The sequence below is a fragment of the Choloepus didactylus genome, chromosome 9, assembly GCF_015220235.1.
Source record: "Choloepus didactylus isolate mChoDid1 chromosome 9, mChoDid1.pri, whole genome shotgun sequence".
NCBI lineage: Eukaryota > Metazoa > Chordata > Mammalia > Pilosa > Megalonychidae > Choloepus > Choloepus didactylus.
Genome location: NC_051315.1, coordinates 14,574,641 through 14,595,072, shown reverse-complemented (window position 1 = coordinate 14,595,072; position 20,432 = coordinate 14,574,641). Strand labels below are relative to the sequence as shown.

At 41.9% G+C, this 20,432-nt stretch overlaps 1 protein-coding gene across 6 annotated transcripts in view; it reads left to right on the top strand.

Annotated features, from left to right (window-relative positions):
• The first annotated feature begins 1,078 nt into the window (after window positions 1-1,078).
• LOC119543664 (transmembrane protein 177-like) overlaps window positions 1,079-20,432 on the top strand; it is a 206,123-nt gene continuing 186,769 nt past the window's right edge. For 2 of the 6 annotated variants that reach the window (XM_037848595.1, XM_037848598.1), the window contains exons 1-5: window positions 1,079-1,228; window positions 4,278-4,458; window positions 6,849-6,949; window positions 18,445-18,531; window positions 19,183-19,281. In XM_037848595.1, the coding sequence (XP_037704523.1) occupies window positions 4,320-4,458; window positions 6,849-6,949; window positions 18,445-18,531; window positions 19,183-19,281 (426 nt within the window). In that variant the 5' untranslated portion in view covers window positions 1,079-1,228; window positions 4,278-4,319. Of the gene's footprint in view, window positions 1,229-4,277; window positions 4,459-4,935; window positions 5,008-5,706; window positions 5,814-6,848; window positions 6,950-18,444; window positions 18,532-19,182; window positions 19,282-20,432 lie in introns of those variants that run through there. The other 4 variants (XR_005218684.1, XM_037848594.1, XM_037848596.1 and 1 more) reach the window with 3 other exon arrangements.

The window sequence follows — 20,432 nt, the reverse complement described above, 5'->3', positions numbered from 1 at the left end:
GATGGCAGGGTGGAGGGAGGAGTTGGAGGATGGGAAGATGGGAAAAAGAAACATTCCAGGTGAGGGGAAAAATACATACAGAACAACAAGTGATGTGAGTGTGGAAAAAGCTGGTACCCTGGTAGACTCCTGCTATAATCTCCTAGCAACACGAAGCCACAAATAATATCAAGCGTCAAGTCATAAAAGGAGAGGGTGAGACAAGGACAGCTCCAGGGAAGAGAGAAGCCTGAGTCATCTGTGTAGGGAATAAGGGCCATGGATGAACAGGGCAGAGTGTCAGGAGGTCAGACGAGCATGCCTGGTTTCATGGCATAAAACCCCTAAATATCAGAATCAAGGACAGAAAACATTCCTTCAAGGAATAAATTGCAAAGGGGGGGGCGGGGGAGAAAGGGAGAGAGAGGTGGAAGGTGTAGCCATAGATTAAAAGTCTTAAAAGACGTATCAATCTATCACAATGCAAGGATTTTGCTTGCATTCCGATTCAAATTGGCAAACTCTTAAAAAAAAATTTAAGTCATTTATGAGACAATGACTACTGAATATTTGAAAATATTAAGAAATTATCGTTTTTTTTAGGTGCTAGTATTGTAGTTATATTTTTAAAAGAGTTCTTATCTTTTGGAGGCACATTCTTAAATTGTTATGGCTTTAATGACATCTGGAATTTGCTTCAAAATAATGCAGAGGGGGTACAGATTGGCCATATTGTGATAATTGTTGCAGCTGGGTACTGAAGGCTCATTAAATCATTCTGTCTACCTCTGCATACGTTTGGAATTTATCCTAATAGAAAATATAAAATAAGCAAAAACTACAAGAGAAAGTGGGAAGTCCTTGAAAGAAAGCCTGAAGGGGAAGCTCCACCCACTTCGGAGGCTCCGCCCCCTTGGAGTTGCCCCTTTCCCGTGGTCGGCTCTTCCGCGGGGCCCGGCAGTGGTGCCTCCCGGCTTTCCTCTATCCCTTCAGGAACCCTCCAGAGGGTTCAGCCCCCTACCTCCAAAGTCACTGCCTCTTTTCTTCTCCCAGACCCCGCAGACTGCTCCGAGCCCCTAGAAATGACCCACAGCCTCCGTCCCTCGAGCCGCGGCCCCGACTCCCCCCACGTCCTCGGAGAAGTTGGTCACGTCCAGCCGTCGACCCCAGAGCGCGTCGGCGTCGTCATGGCGACGCCTCCTTGCGGGAGCTGGCATTGCCCGAATCCGGCCCGGGAACCATCTCCAGTGTGAGTGGTCCTCGGACAGGGGGCTGGGGGTGGCCCAGGGGCAGCCCAGGGGCCGCGGCGGAGTTGCTGAGGCAGCCCGAGCCCCCCGGCGGTGTTCAGCTGCAAGTCAGCCCGAGGTGGGGGGCGGTGTCGAAGGAGTGGTCGAGCATAAAAGGGTTAAAGGAGAACGCGGGTGGTGTGGGTGTGGAATCTACCCCCCTTAATGCTAGCAGGGAATGGAGTAAATGGGGCGCAGAGGAGAGCCGGTGTTTGGCAGGGGTAAGAGGGTCCGACCCACAGAGAATGGAGTGATGGGACAGAGGACAGAGCGACAAGTGTACCCTAGGGGATGGGGAGACCAGGAATGGGAGGTGTGTGAAAACGGTGTAGCTCTTGGGCATGCTTGGAAGTACAGGCAGGGAATGAGTGAGGTCCCAGAGGAGAAGAGGCTGGAGTGTGGGTTTGCGGGAAGGGAATGAAGAAATAAGGAGGAGGATGTGCTGGGGCAAAGGGCAATCTTGGTCAATGCTGGCAAGAGGCAGTGGGAGGTGAGGTGAAAGGAGAAACTCATTCTTTCAGAAAGCAATTCCTATATATTCACAGTATTTTGCGTGATGCTATAGAGAAGAGGCTCGTGAAATATCTCGCACCAAGGAAACTTTAGGAATCTAAAGCAATGGGCCTTCTCCTAAAAATACAAATAAAGACCCATGCATGATTTTACATCCTTTTTTTTTTTTTTGGAGAACTATTCTGATTTATTTTTAATGCATTTTTATAGTGAACTTTAACATATATACATAACAGTGATGACTTTCAAACTGTAACCCATAACAATTTTTGAAATTACCTATATAACTGCTTGTTAAGCTGTACATTGAAAGTTAACACCTTTCTCTATGTGTGATATATTTTACAATAATGAAAATAGCTGAAGTTATGGAATTGTGACCCATGACATTCTTTGAAATTTGCTAACTACTTTTAAATCGTACTTTGAAAGTTATTCTGATTTATTGAGCTGTTAATATGCCAGGAATTTATTGCAGCAGTTTCTTTTTCCATGTCTCTGGATTACCATTAATAGCTCCTTTCTGGGAATGAAATATTGAAAATGCTTCCTTGGAATTTCTTCCCAAACTTATCAATTCTATTCCATATTTATACTCACTCAATCCACTGCTCGGTTTAATAATTTCAAAGTAAGTGTCTTGCTTTACATTTTTCTTGTCTGGACTCATCCGCTCACCTTTTCGTCTCTCCATTTTCGTTGAAAATCCTTGAAATATTTCTTCTGTGCTCCAGAGATGTCATAAATCTTGCATGTTTCTTGCTTCTTGGGTTGAATATTTAATCCACCCATTGTGGTTTAATAGGATCCAAGAGGCCAGAAATATTTTTTTAAATAATTAAGAAACAATTAAAATGAAAGAACAAAATGCTAAAGGGTGAAGTTAATATTTAATATACTTAACAAGAGAAACAAGCCTGATTCCTTTCTTATTTAAAACAAAACAAAACAAAACAAAAAAAAAACACTTTAAAAGGGAGGCAGCTGCCAAAGTAGGTTAATGGCAAGTATAGCATTAAAAACTGGCACCTCTCTTCCTGAAGCCACCTTGTACCAAGCCTGCACCTGTGGGCAAGCCACATCACCTGTCTTGATCTCAGGTCCCCTGAGTTCCTAAGTCAGAGCAGTTCTGTGTCATACAGATGAAGCACGTCACAGGGTTCTTGGGGCCCAGGTGGAGCTCATTATGAGCAGGCTGTTACCACTTTTTGAGCCCTGACTATACTTGTGCCACCAGATGCCGAAAACAGCTGGTCTGTGCTCTCAGGAAGTGTGTCAAGATCCTCTTGCCTTCTTCCATTATATTGTAAACACCAGGGCAAGAAACAAACTGGAAATAAAAATACCACAGTGTGGAGGGTTTACCGAGGTCTCCAAAAATACCAAAAACTGTATGATTTAAACAGCCTGGTTGGTGGATGCTCCGGTAAACCAGAATACCTTAATTGATAGTTCTTCTTTATCAATAGTGTAAGATCCATTGATCTAAAGGTTTTTTTTTTGTTTTGTTTTGTTTTGTTTTTTTTTTGCAGTCCTACCATGTGCCAAGCTCTATGCTGGGGTATGGCCGTACAGTAACAAAGGGACAAGGACCCTGCCCTCACAAGCAGAGGTTCTACAGAGGAAGAGGGAGAAAGTAAAAGAGAACCAAAAAGATAAAGAATTAAAAAATGTGATGAGAGCAGTTAAGGGAAAAGGGTGAAGAGATACATCCACTTTTGGGGGCTTCACAGAGCAGCCTCCCATCTCATGCAAGAGCCCCAAGACTCTGCCGTGGAAGACATAGAGAAGTGTGGAATGTGTAAAGTGCAGTACATTTTAAAATGCCAGCTCAGTAGTAGAGGCGGTAATTGCTAAAGAGCTTTGAAGGATGTGGGGATAGGATGAAAGAAGGTGGAACTTAAAACAAGAATGTTACGGTATGACAGATCGGACAAAGTTTGCGGAGTCACGCGGGACCCTGGGCGCCCGGGGTGGGCGGAGGTAGACGGGCCCGGGTTGACCGCAGGCTGCTCCACCCCGCAGCGCCCCTTACTGGACCCGGGAAGGTGGCTTCTAAATGCCTGCAAGTCTCCAAATGTTTAAAGGGTTCCTTGGTCACATACCTCCAAGTGACTGATTTGGAGAAATTCCAGAATAGAAGAGGCCTGTTTAACTGTTTACTTCAACATTTTTCTTTTCCCTTCATGTGCTGCTACCAACAGCTAAAGTAGCATCTCACCAGGGAGGATGTTCTGAGAAAAGCTGCTAGGGAGCGTTAAGAACCATTGAAGGGTTTTGCGCAATGGCACGATATTGGGTTATGATGTATGAAAAAGGGGGATTAATGGGACAGCTGTGTGTGGGAACCCAGTGCCCAGCGGAGAGAAGAGAGGCAGGGGGTGTCCTGAACCACAGTTAACCCTGGCAGTGACAAGGGGTATATTTGTCAAGGACTGAGGGGGAAAAAATATGTCTGGTTTCTCATGGATGCTTATGCTGCTACTGTTTTCTTCCCAGAACCTTTGGTTCTAAAAAGAAGACTCCACTTTTCATGAAAACATGGCCCTGGTGAAAACCCCAAGCAGAGAACTAAAGAATGGTGAAGAATCTTTTAATAAAGTATCACCTGTCCTTTTGAAGAGCCTGGTGGAGGAGCCCAAGAAAAGAACAGAGGTACCTAATCATCTCCTAGAATCAAGTAAGTGACTAGAAAACAGATTTGCTTTATTACTCCCATTTTCCCAGAGGATCCAAAGTCCAGAGAGCGTAATAGAATTTTTGGTGCTGATTTATCTATATTGTTTTATAGGCCCATAATATTTTTATTATTAAAAACAGTGGTTCCATTTAGATCAGAAAAACTCCCTCTCTTATCCAATAATGTTTTTAAAAACTTTTTATTGTGGTCATTTATATACAACATAACATTTCCCATTTTAACCAGTTTTAAGTATACCATTCAAGGGTGTTTGATTATGTTCACAGTGTTGTGCTACCATCATCATCATCCATTACCAAAACTGTTCCATCATCCCAAACAGCAACTTGGTACCCATTAGGCATCAACTCCCCATTCCCCACCCCCCACCTCTGGTTTAACCAACAGATTTTTGTGGTGCAAATTAGTCATCAAGTTCTGTCTTTCTTTCCTGTCCCCACAGCCCTGTTTCTCTCCTCTGCCTGTCCCCGGGACTGCTGCAATGCTCTCCTCCCTGGCCACACTCTCCTCACTGCTTGTCGTTCCCTGGTCAGTTTCCTTCTTAAAATCCTGCCTGACTCTTGTCCCTGTTTGCTACAGCATGTTTCCGTCACTTGACCATTGGGCCCCTTTACTGCCCAGTCCAGTGCCCTCCCCACACTGACCCTCCACTGGTCCCCAGCTCCAGCCACCCCTTGTTACTCCCTGCTCCTTCGAGTCCATGTGAATTTTACACCTTCTTGCCTTTTTCATGCACATCCCTTAGCCTGGGAAACCTGGCAAATCCTATAGCTATTTTATGAAAAACAAATGATTTTGTCTATGTTATGAAATCCAGACAGCAAACTCACGAGGTATGTTCTGTTTCTGTTTTACTGTTGGGGAGGCTGAGACTCAGAGAGGCCAACCAAATTCCCCAGGGGGGTTCAGCCAGTAAGCAAAAAGCTTGTGTGGGAGCCACTGCGCTCTTTACTGTCTAGCTCAGTGGCCCCCACTTGTCCTTCAGAGCCTATCTCAGTTCTGCCACAGTGGAAGTTGGAGAGTACAAATTAATCCAATTGACCATTTCTGGCCATTAGCAGAAAAATGCCAGTTTTGCGTCCGTTTAGTGGCCCTAAAAAACAAAACAAGCATTCAGCATTTAAAAAGTTTACCCAACACTGATAATTTCAGCACTTAAGAAATTACTGAATTACAACCTCCAGAGATCTTTATTTCCCCTTACATGCCATCCTTGCCCCACTCCAGTTCTTCAGTTTCGCCCAAAGCTGATGACAGTGACAGCTCACTCAGGAAGGAGCAAAAGCACCAAATGTTTCCCACCCACTTCAGATGGATTCTAGAGTCACGATGCGGTAAGGGATGGGATGAGGCTGTCTGTGGCTCACATAATGTGGGGGTAACCAAAATTGGAAGGCTATTATTTGTAAGAAAAGTGAGCAATGCTTTCATACTGCAGGAGGCAGATTAGAAAAGTGGTTGGAAATCAGACATACCTGGGCTTGATTTTAACAACCAGCCATGGGCAAGCTGCTTAACCTTGTAAAGTCTCAGCTTCTTCATCTGTAAGTGGAAATAAGACCCACCTCATGGAGTTGGCATGAGGGTTCTGTGCAAATGGAAGCACAGCACTGCCTGCTCAAAGCACTTGGGAATGGAAAGGATTCATTGTGTAACGGGTTCTGGCACCTTCTCTGCACGGCTCAGCTCCTGCCTGTATAAAGAGCTGGAAAAGTTTTGTATCCTGCACAGTTTTTGTGAGCTCAGTTACTGTCACTGTGTTCTCAAAACTGAAAAAATTATAAGAAAAGAAAAAAAGACATTCACATTACAACAAAAGCTGTTTGAGACTTTATTGGCCAGAGCGATAATTATTCAAAGTTTTGAGATTATAGTATATTACATTGTAATTCTGTTCAGAGGAAATCAAATAATAAAGGTCAAGCACACAGTAATAAAATGGAACACTTGGTATTTGAGTACTTTGAACTGGGTAGTCTTTCCATAATGAATCACTGCCAAGTTGTACAGAGCAAGACAAGGCTGTGCTCTTTAGGAGCTGGTGTTTTATCACAAAGATTTGTAAAAAATGTGTGAAGGGTGAATTATTATTATTTTTTTTTTTGCAAATTATGTTGATAGGTATTAAACAACATATGTGAATTTGTATCATGAAGCTAAAATCTCATGAGTGGTGTTTAAAAATAGGGAGGGAAAGGCAGTACGGCTAACCTGGTGCAGATTATTCATCTTGACAGCTGCATCCTCTGCCTGCAACTTTCATATGCTTAGAGTGCCCCAAATTAAAGACAACCCATGTTTATAGGGTCTTCCTTAATTTAATATTTCCTTTTGTGTCTCATCATGTACTTTCTACCTTGTTTTTACAGAGGTTTACGCAAAACTTCTGAGTAATAAGGTGCTACAGGCAAAACCTGGCATATTACATTTTGGAGGCTATCAAATAGAAAAGCAACACCAACAGATTCTGGTAGGTACTTTTTAAGTGGGATAATTAATCATAATAATGAAACAACATGAATGTTCTGCATTTATATGACTGACTCATCTAAAGAGAAGCATGATCAGCAGAAGTGCAGGTGTTAATTGGGTCAGAAAAGGTCTGTAATGTGACATTTTTAAATTGCATGGGTGTCCTTGGACAAGTACTCCTCCTTGTCCCCCTTCCCCAAGGCTCCTTCCATCATTATTGCCAGATAGATGTCATTATTGAGTGAGTCTTGGGGGCTAGGTATTGGGTTTTGTGTGTTGCATTCTTTAATTTAGTGCCGATAATAGCTCTATAGAGATCGTGTTGTTATCCCCATTATACACAGGAGAAAATGGAGATGCCAAAAGGTTAATTTTTTTAAGGACACACAAGTACTAAGTGATGAGACAGAATTTGACCCTTGGACTGCCTTCTTCCAAACCAGGGCATGTAGGCTCCAGGCCTGTAGCCTCAGGGAAAACGGTGTCTCTTTCCCGAGAGGTTCCAGAGGCTTCCATTTAGCCTGGCTTGGGTCTGTTGCCCATGCCTAAATCAGTCATTCTGGCCAGAGAGGTGCTGCCCTCTGCCGGGCCAGGTCCGTGAGGTGGTTCCTACCTCTACCAAACAGGCTCCAGGAGAGACAGATGGAAGGTTGGACTCCATCCTCTAGCCTCTACCTACTACAGTCCCCACCACAGAACTACGCTGAAGTCCTGTCACTCCTGGATCCCCTTCCTTCACCTGGATGTTCAGACTGAGGTGGGCTCTGCATGACTACAGGGTCACGCTAAAATGGACCTAAACATCTAACTCAGCCCTCCAACTTCAGTGACCTCCCCAGGATCTCCTGAATTCACACCAGGCCATCTCAGAACTTCTCCACACTAGGCCCTAAATCCAAGCCAGACTGGCCTGTGCACGTGTGTTGGAATTGGGTAGAGGTGGACTCTCGTCACCCAGGCTCTCTGAGACCCTGGCTCTGTTTGTGAAGTTACCCTCCAGCTCTGTCCCAGCTACGTCAAGAGTCTCTGCTGTTAGATGTAGTGCTTGTCCTGCGGTGGATCATTTTAAGAATGAACCCTAATTATTCTATTGGACTGTTCTGTGTGTAGAGAATCAATGGTGGTAACTGACAAATGGTAAAGCTCTCAGGAAGGGAAGTTAGGTCTCTGTCTGCGAATCTCAATGAACAGAGGAAAATTGATTTCCATGAGTCCCTTAATGTTTGAGGATGACATCAGCAAATAGACCAGGAGAGAAACCTATTAGAGGTCAAGTATTTCTTCTCAGAAAAAGAGTTAGGTTTTAAAGCTATGAGTAAGAACGTTACCCATCAACCTCAAGGACACATTTCTCGGAACACAGCCATCGAAGTCTGATGTTAATAATTCATTTCAGAGCCTACTTTTCAGGTTATCAGGTTTGGTTTGTCTAAGCTATGATGGGATAGGCCTAAAATCATTACCGTTTATAATTGTTCATTGTTTTGAAGCCAAAAGCTAAAGTAGAATTTTATTACTTGTTTTTTTTTGCAGCTATATTGAAATATAGTTCACATACTGTACAATTCATTCACTTAATGTGTACAATTCAGTGGTTTTTCATATATTCACAGAATTGTGCAACCATCACCACATCTAAGTTTAGAACATTTTCAAACAGCCCAAAAAGATGTTCCACTAGCAATCACTCCTCATTTCCCCCCAGTCCTTCTCCCCTCTAGCCCTAGGCAAACACTAATCTACTTTCTTTCTCTATAGATTTGCCTATTCTGGATTCATATAGATGTGACAGTTTCTTTCACTGAGCATAATATTTTCAAGGTTCATCCATGTTGTAGCATGTATCATTTCTTTTTATGACTGAACAATGTTCTGTTTATTTACCCTTTCATTAGTTGATGGACATTTGAATTGTTTCCACTTTTTGGCTATTGTGAATAATGCTTCTGTGAACATTAGCGTACGTGTTTTTGGGTAGATGTATGTTTTCACTTCTCTTGGGTATATACCAAAGAGTAGAATTGCTGGGTTGTGTGGTAACTCTATGTTTAACATGTTGAGCAACCACCAAACTCTTTTTCAAAGTGGCAGCACCATTTTATATTTCTACCATCAGTGTATGAGAGTTCCAATTTCTCCATATCCTTGCTAACACTTGTTCTTGTCCAGCTTTTTCATTACAGCCATCCCAGTAGGTGTGAAGTGGTGTCTCATGATTCTGATTCGCATTTCCCTGATGGCAAGTGCTGTTGGGCATCTTTTCATGTGCTTATTAGCCATGTATATATCTTCTTTGGAGAAATGTCTATTCAAGCCTTTGCCCATTTTTAAATTGGGTTATTTGTCTTTTTATTGTTGAGTTGTAAGAGTTCTTTATGTATTCTGGATACCAGTCCCTTATCAGATATGTGATTTGAAAATATTTTCTCCCACTCTGTGGGTTGTCTTTTCATACCTTTGCTGCACAAAAGTTTTTAATTTTAATAATATCTACTTATCTACTTTTTCTTTCATTGCTTGTACTTTTAGTGTTATATCTAAGAATTCATTGCCAAATCTAAGGTAAAGAAGATTTTCACCTAAGTTAGCTTCCAAGAGTTTTATAGTATTAGCTGTAGCATTAGGTCTATGATTCATTTTTTTTAATTCAATTTTATTGAATATATTCACATACCATACATACCATGCAGTCATACAAAGCAATCAATTTTTCACAGTACTGTTACATAGTTGTGCATTCATCACCAAAATCAATTTTTGAACATTTTCATTACCACACACACAAAAATAATAAGAATAAAAATTCAAGTGAAAAAGAACAATTAAAGTCAAAAAGAACACTGGGTGCCTTTTTTTTTGCCCCCATTTTTCTACTCATCCATCCATACACTGGACAAAGGGGAGTGTGGTCCATATGACTTTCCCAATATGATTCATTTTGGATTAGTTTTTGTTTATTGTGGAAGGTAGGAGTCCAACAACATTCTTTTGCTTGTGGATACCCAGTCGTGCCAGTACCATTTGTTGAAAAGACTATTCTTTCCCCATTGACAGGTCTTGGCACTTTTGTCAAAAATCAATTGACTATATATGTAAGGGTTTATTTCTGGATTCATGATTATACTATGTTGCTCTACATGGCTATCCTTATGCCAGTAACATACCTGACTACTGTAGCTTGTGGTAAGTTTTGAAATCAGGTGGTGTAAGTCCTTTAACCTTGTTCTTTTTCATGATCGTTTTGGCTATTCTGGATCCCTTGCATTCTCATATGACTTTCTGGAGCACTTTGTCAATTTCTGCAGAAAACAAAAGCAAAAACCAGCTTGGCTTTTGGAAGAGATCACATTGAATCCATAGATCAATTTGGGGAGTATTTTCATATTAATAATATTGTCACAATTCTTCTTTATGGTAGATGTTTATAAGTTGTTATTAACTTATAAATTAGGTATTTTTGACCCCTGTGGGGATAGAAGAGGAGGGCTCACCTTTTTTAAAACAGACTTTCTTCAGAATCACACCAGTCATGGTTAGTTTGTTAAGACTCACCCAGTTTCAAGAAGAATTAACAAACCTTCCATGACAGTAATTATTATTGTTAATAACAATTAACTGGTAATTTATGAAGTTGCTATACCAAAAAATTAGCAACGACATGACTCTTTTGGGCCATGACACAGTTTTTTTAAAATGGTCACTTTTCTTTTTCCTTTCATATAATGCCAGTGATTCCAGTAATGTCACTAAATTTCCAGTTATTTTTCCTTTCGTATAATGCCGGTGATTCCAGTAACGTCACTAAATTTCCAATTATTTTGCCCTCTTCATAATTTTAGTCATATTAGCTACTACTTTACTATTTATTTCTCTAGTTGATCCTTTTTTGCATATTATTTTGCTATCCCCAATGAAGTTCCACTGTTTGCTGTATGTTGTCATCCTTTTAGCAGAGTTAAAGATTTTCTCCTTTTCAATTCCACACCTACTTAAGTAAGACTGCCCATTATGTGCAAAGCAGAGTGTGCAGGCACTGTGGGAGATTCTGAGGTGAATAAAATCAAGGAGGTTTTCCTGTGATAGAGGACATCAAAAAACCACCAAACAACCTGAACACCACCCCAAAACCAAGCAAGAAAGATGGCGTGAAGTAGTAAGAAGATGCTCGGTGAAGATAAGGCACCACCTCACCCACATAAGAGGACTGAAGAAAGGCTAGTGGAGGAGGAGATTTGGGGGATAGCCCTAAAGCAAAGTGAGGAGAGGACTTTCAGAGCAAGAAGAGGATTCCCGGGTGAGCAAGCATGAGACATATTTGGAGACCATTGTGCAATCTAGTTTACCTGGATGGCATGGCTTTTGGAGGGAGGAAATGGCAGAGAAAGTGGAAAATGTAGATTGGGACTAAAATATCAAGATAAGGAGATTGTAATTCAGAAAGCAGCAGGAAGCTGAAGAAGTGTTTTTGAGCAGGGGAATGTTGTGCTTGAAGATCAATTTAGTGGAAGCTTAGAGGATGGATGTGGTTCCCAATCTTTTTTCATTATCATCCCCTAAAGAGAAATTAACAAGGGAAGTTAAGTACTAGAGAGTAAGATTTTGTCAGGTAGGGATGAGCTTCGGAAGGTCACAAGCCATTGTAATATCTAAGTTTTTTTCCCTCCTAAGAATCAATTTTCATGCCCCTTGGGAGTGATATCGCCTTGGTTAAGAATACATGGAGAACAAGGAAGTATGGTTTAATTATTTTAAAAGATGCCTCAACTCTGCTTCACTGTGCTGCAAAAGAGAGACCATGTCTTTCCTTTGTATTGCCTTATCCCTGGTACCTAGCACAATTCCTAACACACAGAAGACACTCGATAAACACTTGTGAATGGGATTGAACTCACTATTGGAAGAGATGGACTGAGCATGTGATTCACTAATTCTAAGTAAATACAGCATAAAGTCTAACTTACACTGCTTCTGTCAATCACTAAAACAGACAGAAACAGATAAAAGTGAAGAATGATTTATTAACATTCTGAAGATTATGGGAGAATTAGCCTTTGGTTCCCACCAGCAAAGTTAAGCAGAAGTCTAAGGCAATCACCTTGAGATTCCTGCAAAACAGAGAGAAAAAAACAACAACTCTGCTTTTATTTTGGTTTTGCCACAAGAAACAATACAAATTACCCAAGAACTGAGGATTGAATGTGCATTTACAATCACAATAAATGTTTCATTAACATTTGAAATCGATCCAGATCTGGGTAAAGGATTTAAAATATTTTACTTGGATTCCTATTGAAATCAATGTTTGGATTTACTGTAAAATTTGAAATAATGGTTCTCGGTTTTCTCAACACCAGACACCCCTGAAATTCCTTTTTTCCTCTGTGGAAAGATCTGTCTGGGAAACTGTATTTGTTAAGTAAATAATTAATCCATTTCCCCATGAGACAACCAGTGTTGCTATTGCCAGCCCCAAACAAAATTGTTAGCCCATACAGCCTTATCTTAAGTAAATGAACAGTTTCCTTCAGGCTATCCAAAATAGTAATAGTGGTGTTTGATTCCCTGCTACAGCCATTGCAGATCCCCTAGATCTTGCTTTTAAAAATGGGGTCACAATGACAACTCTTCAGTGGCAGGAGTCGGACGAATTGAAGCTACAGGATAAATATGATGAGTCTTTCTGGAGCATCAGTTTTCGTCTCACATTTTGGAGAAATGCATTATAGAGTAAAATTTTATAGTGGAATGCGTAATCAACACAATTTTTAAGCTAAAACACTTGAAGAAGTTATGGGGCTGCTTGAATTTTGTCCCCAGATCCCTCGGGCTAAATGTTAACCCTCTCTGGAAAAAATCTGAGCTCTGCCAGGAGGGGAAGTGTTGAAAGACCGCATCTTGGGGGCTGAAATGTTGTGTTTGGGAAAATGCGGTGCTTCCTGTTTGGGGCTGAGGGTTCCCCTCCTCCGGCCCCAAGCCGTGGCTTTCTCTGGCGGCAGGTTCTGCTCTGCACCCCAGAGGGAGAATAGACCCCCCTGGGGATGGCGGGAGGGAGTGTGAGAGAAGCAAAGTGGGATGCGAACTGGGAGTAAGGGAGCCGTGAGCCTGCCTGGGGAAGTCCCTGTTAATATTAAATCAAGGCTGTTAAACCCGTGACTACTTTGGGTTATTGATTTGGGCAGGGAAGTCTGAAAAACTGAAGGGGCTGAGTTTCAAGTTAGCATCAAATGGGAACCGACAGGGTAAAAATCAGGAGAAGGCCAGTTCCCAGAGGAAGGGATAACATAGGCTTGGGATTGGAACTTCCACTAAGCCCGGGATGAGAAGAGTGGGAGGGATTTTAGGCAAGTTTCCCTGGTCCCAAGGGGTGGGAGGCCCCCAGCTACAACTTGGGTTACACATGTTTTGTTATGTTTTCAAATAAACTTTTCTTTTAAAAATTTTTATTGTGATAACTTATATATAACATAAAATTTCCCATTTTAACCACTTTCAAGTGTACAATTTAGAAAAATTAATTACATTCACAAATGTTGTGCCACCACCACCACCATCTGTCACCCCAAACTTTTCCATCACCCCAAACAAAAACTCTGCACTCATGAAGCATTAACTCCTCATTTCTGCCCCCATCAAATAAACTTTTAATATTGACTTAACATACATTTTCTAACACTTCCTTCATAGTCTCAAGGTTGTTTTACCCACTGAGTTATTTTTCTGCAGGAATACCACTTATTTTTTCCCTGAAAGGATATTATTTTGACAACTTAAAAACAGAACTGACTCAGTGATAAAGTGTAAAAGGAGAGACTGGAAATGTAGTTTGGGCACTGAGGTATGTTGAGCTAAGAGGCAGCAGGGTGTGGCAAAAAGGGCTGGAGACCCAGCTTTGCCAAGTCACTGGGACTTCATAAAATCAGGGGGTGGGGTAAATGACCTCTTCAGTCCTGGGCCTCAGGCAACACGGTCTTTGATAGGACAGTGCACATGGGTTATTATAGCAAGTGATAAATGTTGGGAACCAAATCTTGAGCACTGAAAAATCAATAGAATCTCAGGATTCCCAATATGTTTTCAGAGTCAGGCTCTTATATGTTAACTTTGTTTTCTAAAATGCAGAGAGCGAGTTGCTCATTTTTCACTTCAGGTTTTGTTGTTGTTAAGTTCCTTTAAAAAGCTCATTTGCAGACATGTCCCCTGGAATCGTCTTCAGCAACAGTTGGTTTAAATGTCCCTGCCAGAAGAAGGATTTATCTCCACATCCCCCACCCCAGCCTTACCCCCCGCCCCCCATCACTGTGCCCTGGGGACTGCCCACTTAGGCCTCTGCCAACTGCTGTGTGGAACGATGGGCCCAGACCTCCAGCCTCAGCTATTCTCCATTTCATTTCAGATCTTGTCTTTGCCCGAGCTGCTGTCACACATACCACAAACCGGTTTTGGCTTTAAACAGTAGAAATTTTATTGGCTCATGGTTTTAAGGCTCGAAGAAGCCCAAAGTGAAGATATCAGCAACACATGCTTTCTCCCCAAGGATAGTGGTGTTCCAGTGCTGGCTGCCAGCCATCCTTGGGGTTCCTTGGCTTGTATTTCTGCCTCCTGCCAGGGGGTGACATCTTCTCCTTTCTTCCTGCTCGTCAGGTCCCCACTGATGCCTGGCTGCTCCCTGTGGCCTTCTCTTTATAAGGCCTCCACTGATTCAGAGTGAGGCCCACCCTGGTTCAGTTTGCCACACCTTAACACAAATCCCACTTCCAGTGGGTTCAGACTCACGGGCTTGTGGGCTAAGAATGGGAACATGTGTTTCTTTGGGGGATGTAATTCAACCTACAATAGATCGCAAGTAAAAGCTGAAATATTTTTCTTCTTCCTGCATTCCTTTCCCCTAAATGTCTACATTTTTGTTTGATTCTCTTCTCATTTATCTTTTGATCCAAATGAACAATTCCAGATCAAGAATCTTTTAAAGGTGAATATGGGAAACAGTAACCAAATAGTATATCTTTTACTATCATGAATGGAATCTGTTTTGCTATATTCTTTAAGAGAATCATTCAGTATTTCCTTATTACTAATTTTTCATTCACTTGACAATGCAGATATCATCTAATGATTTTCCACAGGCCGCATTCACGTACAAACGTGCAGTGGTAGTATTTGGATTTGCTCCTTCACACCCAGGTTGGAGGAAGCATTAGGTTTCCTTATATTTCTATGTCAAAGTCTTGCTCAGTGCCTCCCCCACAGGTGCTAGCTGGACCTTCAGACTTGGACGTTCCAGCGTCTCTCCCTCTCTCCGGACCATTCGGAATTTTGGAACTGAGCCAGCCCAGTCACTATGAGATCTGACCTCTGGGCGTCAGCCTCTGCACTGCTTGTGGCCCACACACCTAAACCAGTTCAGTTATTTCCACTGGTTTCTGGTAGATACTGATAGCCTGACACCAGGAGGTGGGAGTGACAGGTCCCCTCCCCAACACCCTTGCTAGCAGATCGTCTGTTGCAATGAAAACAGGTCCTAGAAGATATCCTGCCATCCATAAAAACTTATTAGCAAGAAGGCAAAAAAGAATAATCATACTTGTAATCTCCAAGAAGTTCCAGCTATAGAAGCTGGCAGGAAAGGTTTGCTAGTGTCACATGCAGCAACATTCTGTCTGTAGGATAGGCTGAGTTTCTGACCTGGGGGGCAAGATGTTTTGTTAACCCAGGACCTAAGGGAGTCCTGGGCCTTTGAACATACCTCCAAAGGGAAACAGTCTTCTGGGCTTGCCACGTATTGTTTGTTCCAGGGCAGAGATGCCTGTGATGTATTTCTAGTTAATCCAAATATCCTGAACACCCCTCGTGAGCCTGGTTGACTTTTAGTGTTAATTCCAATGAACGTAACCAAGCACTCCTTGTAGCCACTTCTAGAGTGTGGACTCTGCTAACTAACCACTCCTAGAGTGTGTATCACTGAATGAAGTTCTTCCAAGGTTAACCGCCCTGGGGTGTACATTAAAATCAATTCATATATCCTTGTTTGCCACTCTGTTTTTACTGAATTAATTTTAGGGATTCAGGCCCTGGGGCTGAGTGCCCACCTCTCCATCCCCAGGCGGGCCCTACCACCTGGGGCTCCCAGTGAGACAGTCACGGGCTGTGGGCATCCTCGGGCCCCAGCTCTCGGGGGTCAAGCCCTCCCACCTCCTTCAACCCTAGAGCCTGCGCCTGCACCAGTTCTGCCCTATGTAGGATCCCTCAGACATCAGCAGGGGCCTGGGCAACTATTTTTTAGGCTTCTAGCATATTGGAAAAAATGATAGGCCACAAGGATAACACTTGAAAATTGAGAAAAATATTGAGAGATGGAAAATATATCTAAGAGATCCAATATTTATCTAATAGGATTTCCCATATGGGAAAAAAAAATGAAACTAGAAAAGAGAAATAAACAATGGAATAAATTGAAGATATGTCTTCAGATTAAAATAAAATGCCTATCCAAATAGTTCCTCCTGAAATTTGTAAACTCCAGCAATAGAGACTCTTCTAGGCTTAATAGGAAGAGAGATTACCTCCAAAGGACTGAAAAATCTGACAGCCTTCAAACATCATCTGCAGCAGGACATTCAGTGCCAAAGGATATTACAGTGTACTGTGGGGAAGGCGTCTAAGCCCAGAGTTCCGTTACCAGCCGAACTGTGGTTCAAGAGTGACGATCAAATAAACGTGCATATAGACATACAAGGACTTAGACATTTTTATTGTATATTCTATTTTATTCTATACTTTTCCTGGAAAAAGAAGATGAGTTTATGAAAGGAACAGCATGAATTAAAGAGAGAGTGATAAGAAAAAGAACCAGACAAACTCTCAGAAATACTAAAGCAAAAGGATTTGGGTCCAAATACCTGCTATGCCACTTCCTAGTGTGTTATCTCATGCATATTACTTATACTCTCTGTCTCCATCTCCTTATCTTTGGAACACAAGTAATCATAGAACCAGCATGATAGGGTTCTTTGAGATGTTCTACATAAAGCTGTTAGCCCTGAGGTTGACATTTGGTAATTAATTGCTCAATAGGTATTAGCTATTATTTTACCTAGGTGGTGTGGCTTCAAATTGCTTGAGTATTTTTGGAGGGCAATTTGGCAGTTCTGTCAAAATTTAAAATGCACGTGTGCCTGGACAAAACAGTTCTGTCCATGAATTCATATTTGTATGAGAATGTTAATTGCAGTATAATTTATTGTGAGAAAGATTATCAACGTAACTATCCATCAGTAAGGGAATGATAAATAATGGCATAATAGAGTCTTGACTATGTACCTCTGTTAATGAATTGAAGTAGTTCTTTTTGTTTTATTATAATGTGCACATAGGTAATGTGTATCTGTTAATGTGGAACGGTGCCTATAAAATGGCATATGGAAAGGCACAAACCAAGCCACTAACACTGATGTACCTGGGCAGCATTCATGCAGGAGCTGAAGAGGAGAGGGCTCTCTTTTTAGTATATACGTTTCTGTATTACTTGAATTATTTCTTATCTAGCATTTTCTGCTTTTGTAGTTGTCTTTAAAAAATGAATAAATGCTTCACAAATATCACACCTCAACTTGAATTATTAAAAAAAAAAAAAAAAGATAGGCCACAAATTGTGGTCCCTTAACAATGGTTGCACCTAACCAATGAGAACTTCTAACATTTGCAACCACCAGCATGTGCTCATCTGGAGATGATGTCTGAGTCTAATTTAGGGCTGAGATGAATGGAAGGCCTTGGATCCAAGGCATCCAGAGCCTCTGGCCTAGATACTGGTAACTAAAGGCCCCTTTGCCCTGCCCTGGCCCAGGCAGACGCTCAGACCCCAGACCCCAGAGTTCCTGCTGGCCTCTCAAGCAGAGGAAGGAAAAACACCTCTTTACCCCAAGACCCAGCTAATTCCCCAACTAGGTTGTTCTGCCTTAGAGAAGTGGCCTTCTCCCTTCACCATCCAAGGGTTTCCCACCTCGAGTCCTCTTTTATTGGTTCCAGGGATGGACTGGAGGCTGTCCAAGCCACGCTCTTGTTTTCTGATTTTATTACTGCCCAAGTGTCCCCCTGCCCCAACACCATGACAGGCGATTAGGGAACCTACTGGAATTGGTGGGCTGCTAGCTGCTTAGCTCAGGAGTGAGGAGAGCAACAAAAAGCACACACCAGAAGAGTTCAGGATTGGAGTTGCTGAGAAGAATATGTGCCTGGGGAGACTCTTGCGGGCTGCAGCCTCCTGCACTGTTCTTAAGCACATGGGGTATATTATTTTATCCTTTAAATAGTATTTTACTGTGTTTATTTTATTCTTTAAATAGTGTATGATATATTTCATCTTTTTAAAAGTTTTTTAAAAATGCATTTTATCTCCTCAAATCCCGTCAGGAACAAGATCAGTAAACAAAGAGATGAATTATGCAGATAAATAAAACATTGTATTTACTCCAAATGTTTCTTTTTCTCTCACAGCATCTGGTCAATATTTCTGGTGAAAACATACATCTTCATATTTTACCCCCACAAACTAAATACTTTCAGATCAAGTATGTGAAAAAAGTAAGTGTCTTTGGGTCGCCAGCCCCTTCCCCACTGTTCTTTGTGGGGTGTCGATTTTCCAGGTTTCGGGTCTGCCTGGGTGGGTGTCACGGCCAGGGGTCTTCTGGCTTGCTAATGCTGCCCTTTTACAAAATACCAGAAATGGATTGGCTTTTATAAAGGGGATTTATTTGGTTACAAAGTTACAGTCTTAAGGCCATGAAGTGTCCAACAACAGGGTACCTTCACTGGAGAAAGGCCATTGGCACCCGGAAAACCTCTGTTAGCTGGGAAGGCACGTGACTGGCGTCTACTTGCTCCCAGGTGGTGTTTCAAAATGGCATTCTCCAAAGTGTTGCTCTTGGGGTGTTTTGTCCTCTCTTAGCTGCAGCTGCTCTTCAAAATGTCACTCTCAGTTGCTCTGAGCTCCTTCTGTCTGTGAACTCTTTATATGGCTCCAGTGGTTTAATTCAGACCTACCCTGAATGGGTGGGGTAACACCGCCATGGAAATTATCTAATTAAAGGTCACATCAATCAATAGGTTCCAACCTAATCAACACTAATATGTCTGCCCCACAAGATTGCATCAAAGATAATGGCATTTTGGGGGCCATAATACATCCAAACCGGCACAAGGGGCTTGGCCTGACGAGAGACCCCTGTCTTCCAGGAGCACCGCCTGGTTCCTGGCTTGTCCCTCACGGTCACCGTTACATTTTCTCCCGATGAGTGGCGTTACTATTATGACTGCATCCGGGTTCATTGTAAGGTAAGCATCTTAATTTTTTTTCTTCCTTTCTTTCTTTTATTTTTTTTTTAGTGGGTGAGGAGAGGGCCAAAATTTATATCCTCAAAGGAGGAAGAAAGAGAGATTGGGTGACAAGTATGAACTTTCCCATCCTGACCCCTGGGTGTCAGCCCAGTTGCCAGCCCAATGGCAGGGAAGGCCAGGCATCCAATGATATGAGTGCAGAAGGGGATGTAAGGCTGCTCAGACACTGTTGGCTGCAGGATTCCCACCTGGTGCTAGAAGGCAGTGAAGTCTCTTTCAAACATTTTGAAGCACTAGGTTGAAAAATTAACAACCCGAGTTGTGATTATAGCCCTCATGGTAGCTGGACTGTCTCAGTGCCAGCCCCAGCAATCTGTGGGGCCACAGGAGATTGCTCTGCTGCTTGAACTCTAAGGAGCCTGGTCCACATCCCCTAATTCATGCCTTTGCCTCCAGCCACAACCAGCTCCACGTCCTGTCAGTCCCTCTCTTAAAACTGTCAGCTTCACATCTGCCTCTGTGATATGTTCCTGGCCCAACCCTGGCAACTCGAGAACCCTTAGGTTAGCTAAAGTCCTAATGTTTCAGAACTAAAACGGAAGGCTATCCTTTAGTGAAAAATGAGTTTCAATTTTTAAAAAGAAATAAAAAGCCCAAACCCAAATATTGCTTTCAGGAGGAATAGTCTGACCCAAACAGAAGAAAATTCCCTAAGACAGGCATTCTGTGGAGTGTGGGCACTTTCCCTGCTACTTGAAGAAGTAGTAAGAATAATATCTCACAGTTGTACGGTACTTTTTTTTTTTTAAGGTAAAACAATGTTTAGCTTTATTAACAAATTTAAAAGTAATTTTTAACTTAAGCTTAATGTTGTATATATTTCACTTTTTGGATAATAAATTATTTGGAAATAAAAAAAAGGTATTGCTTACCATGGGTTTATATCCACAGAAATGGATTAGATTTAAGAACATGTTTTTCTGGGGTACATATAGCTTTAAACCATGACAGTTCTCATCCAAGAAGTTACTTATTCAACCCCATAATTTAAGGCATTTTATTTATTTCAAATTATTATTATAAATAATTCTGTAAGAAACATCTTACGTATAGATTTTTAAGTATATTTTGAATTATACAATTTCTAA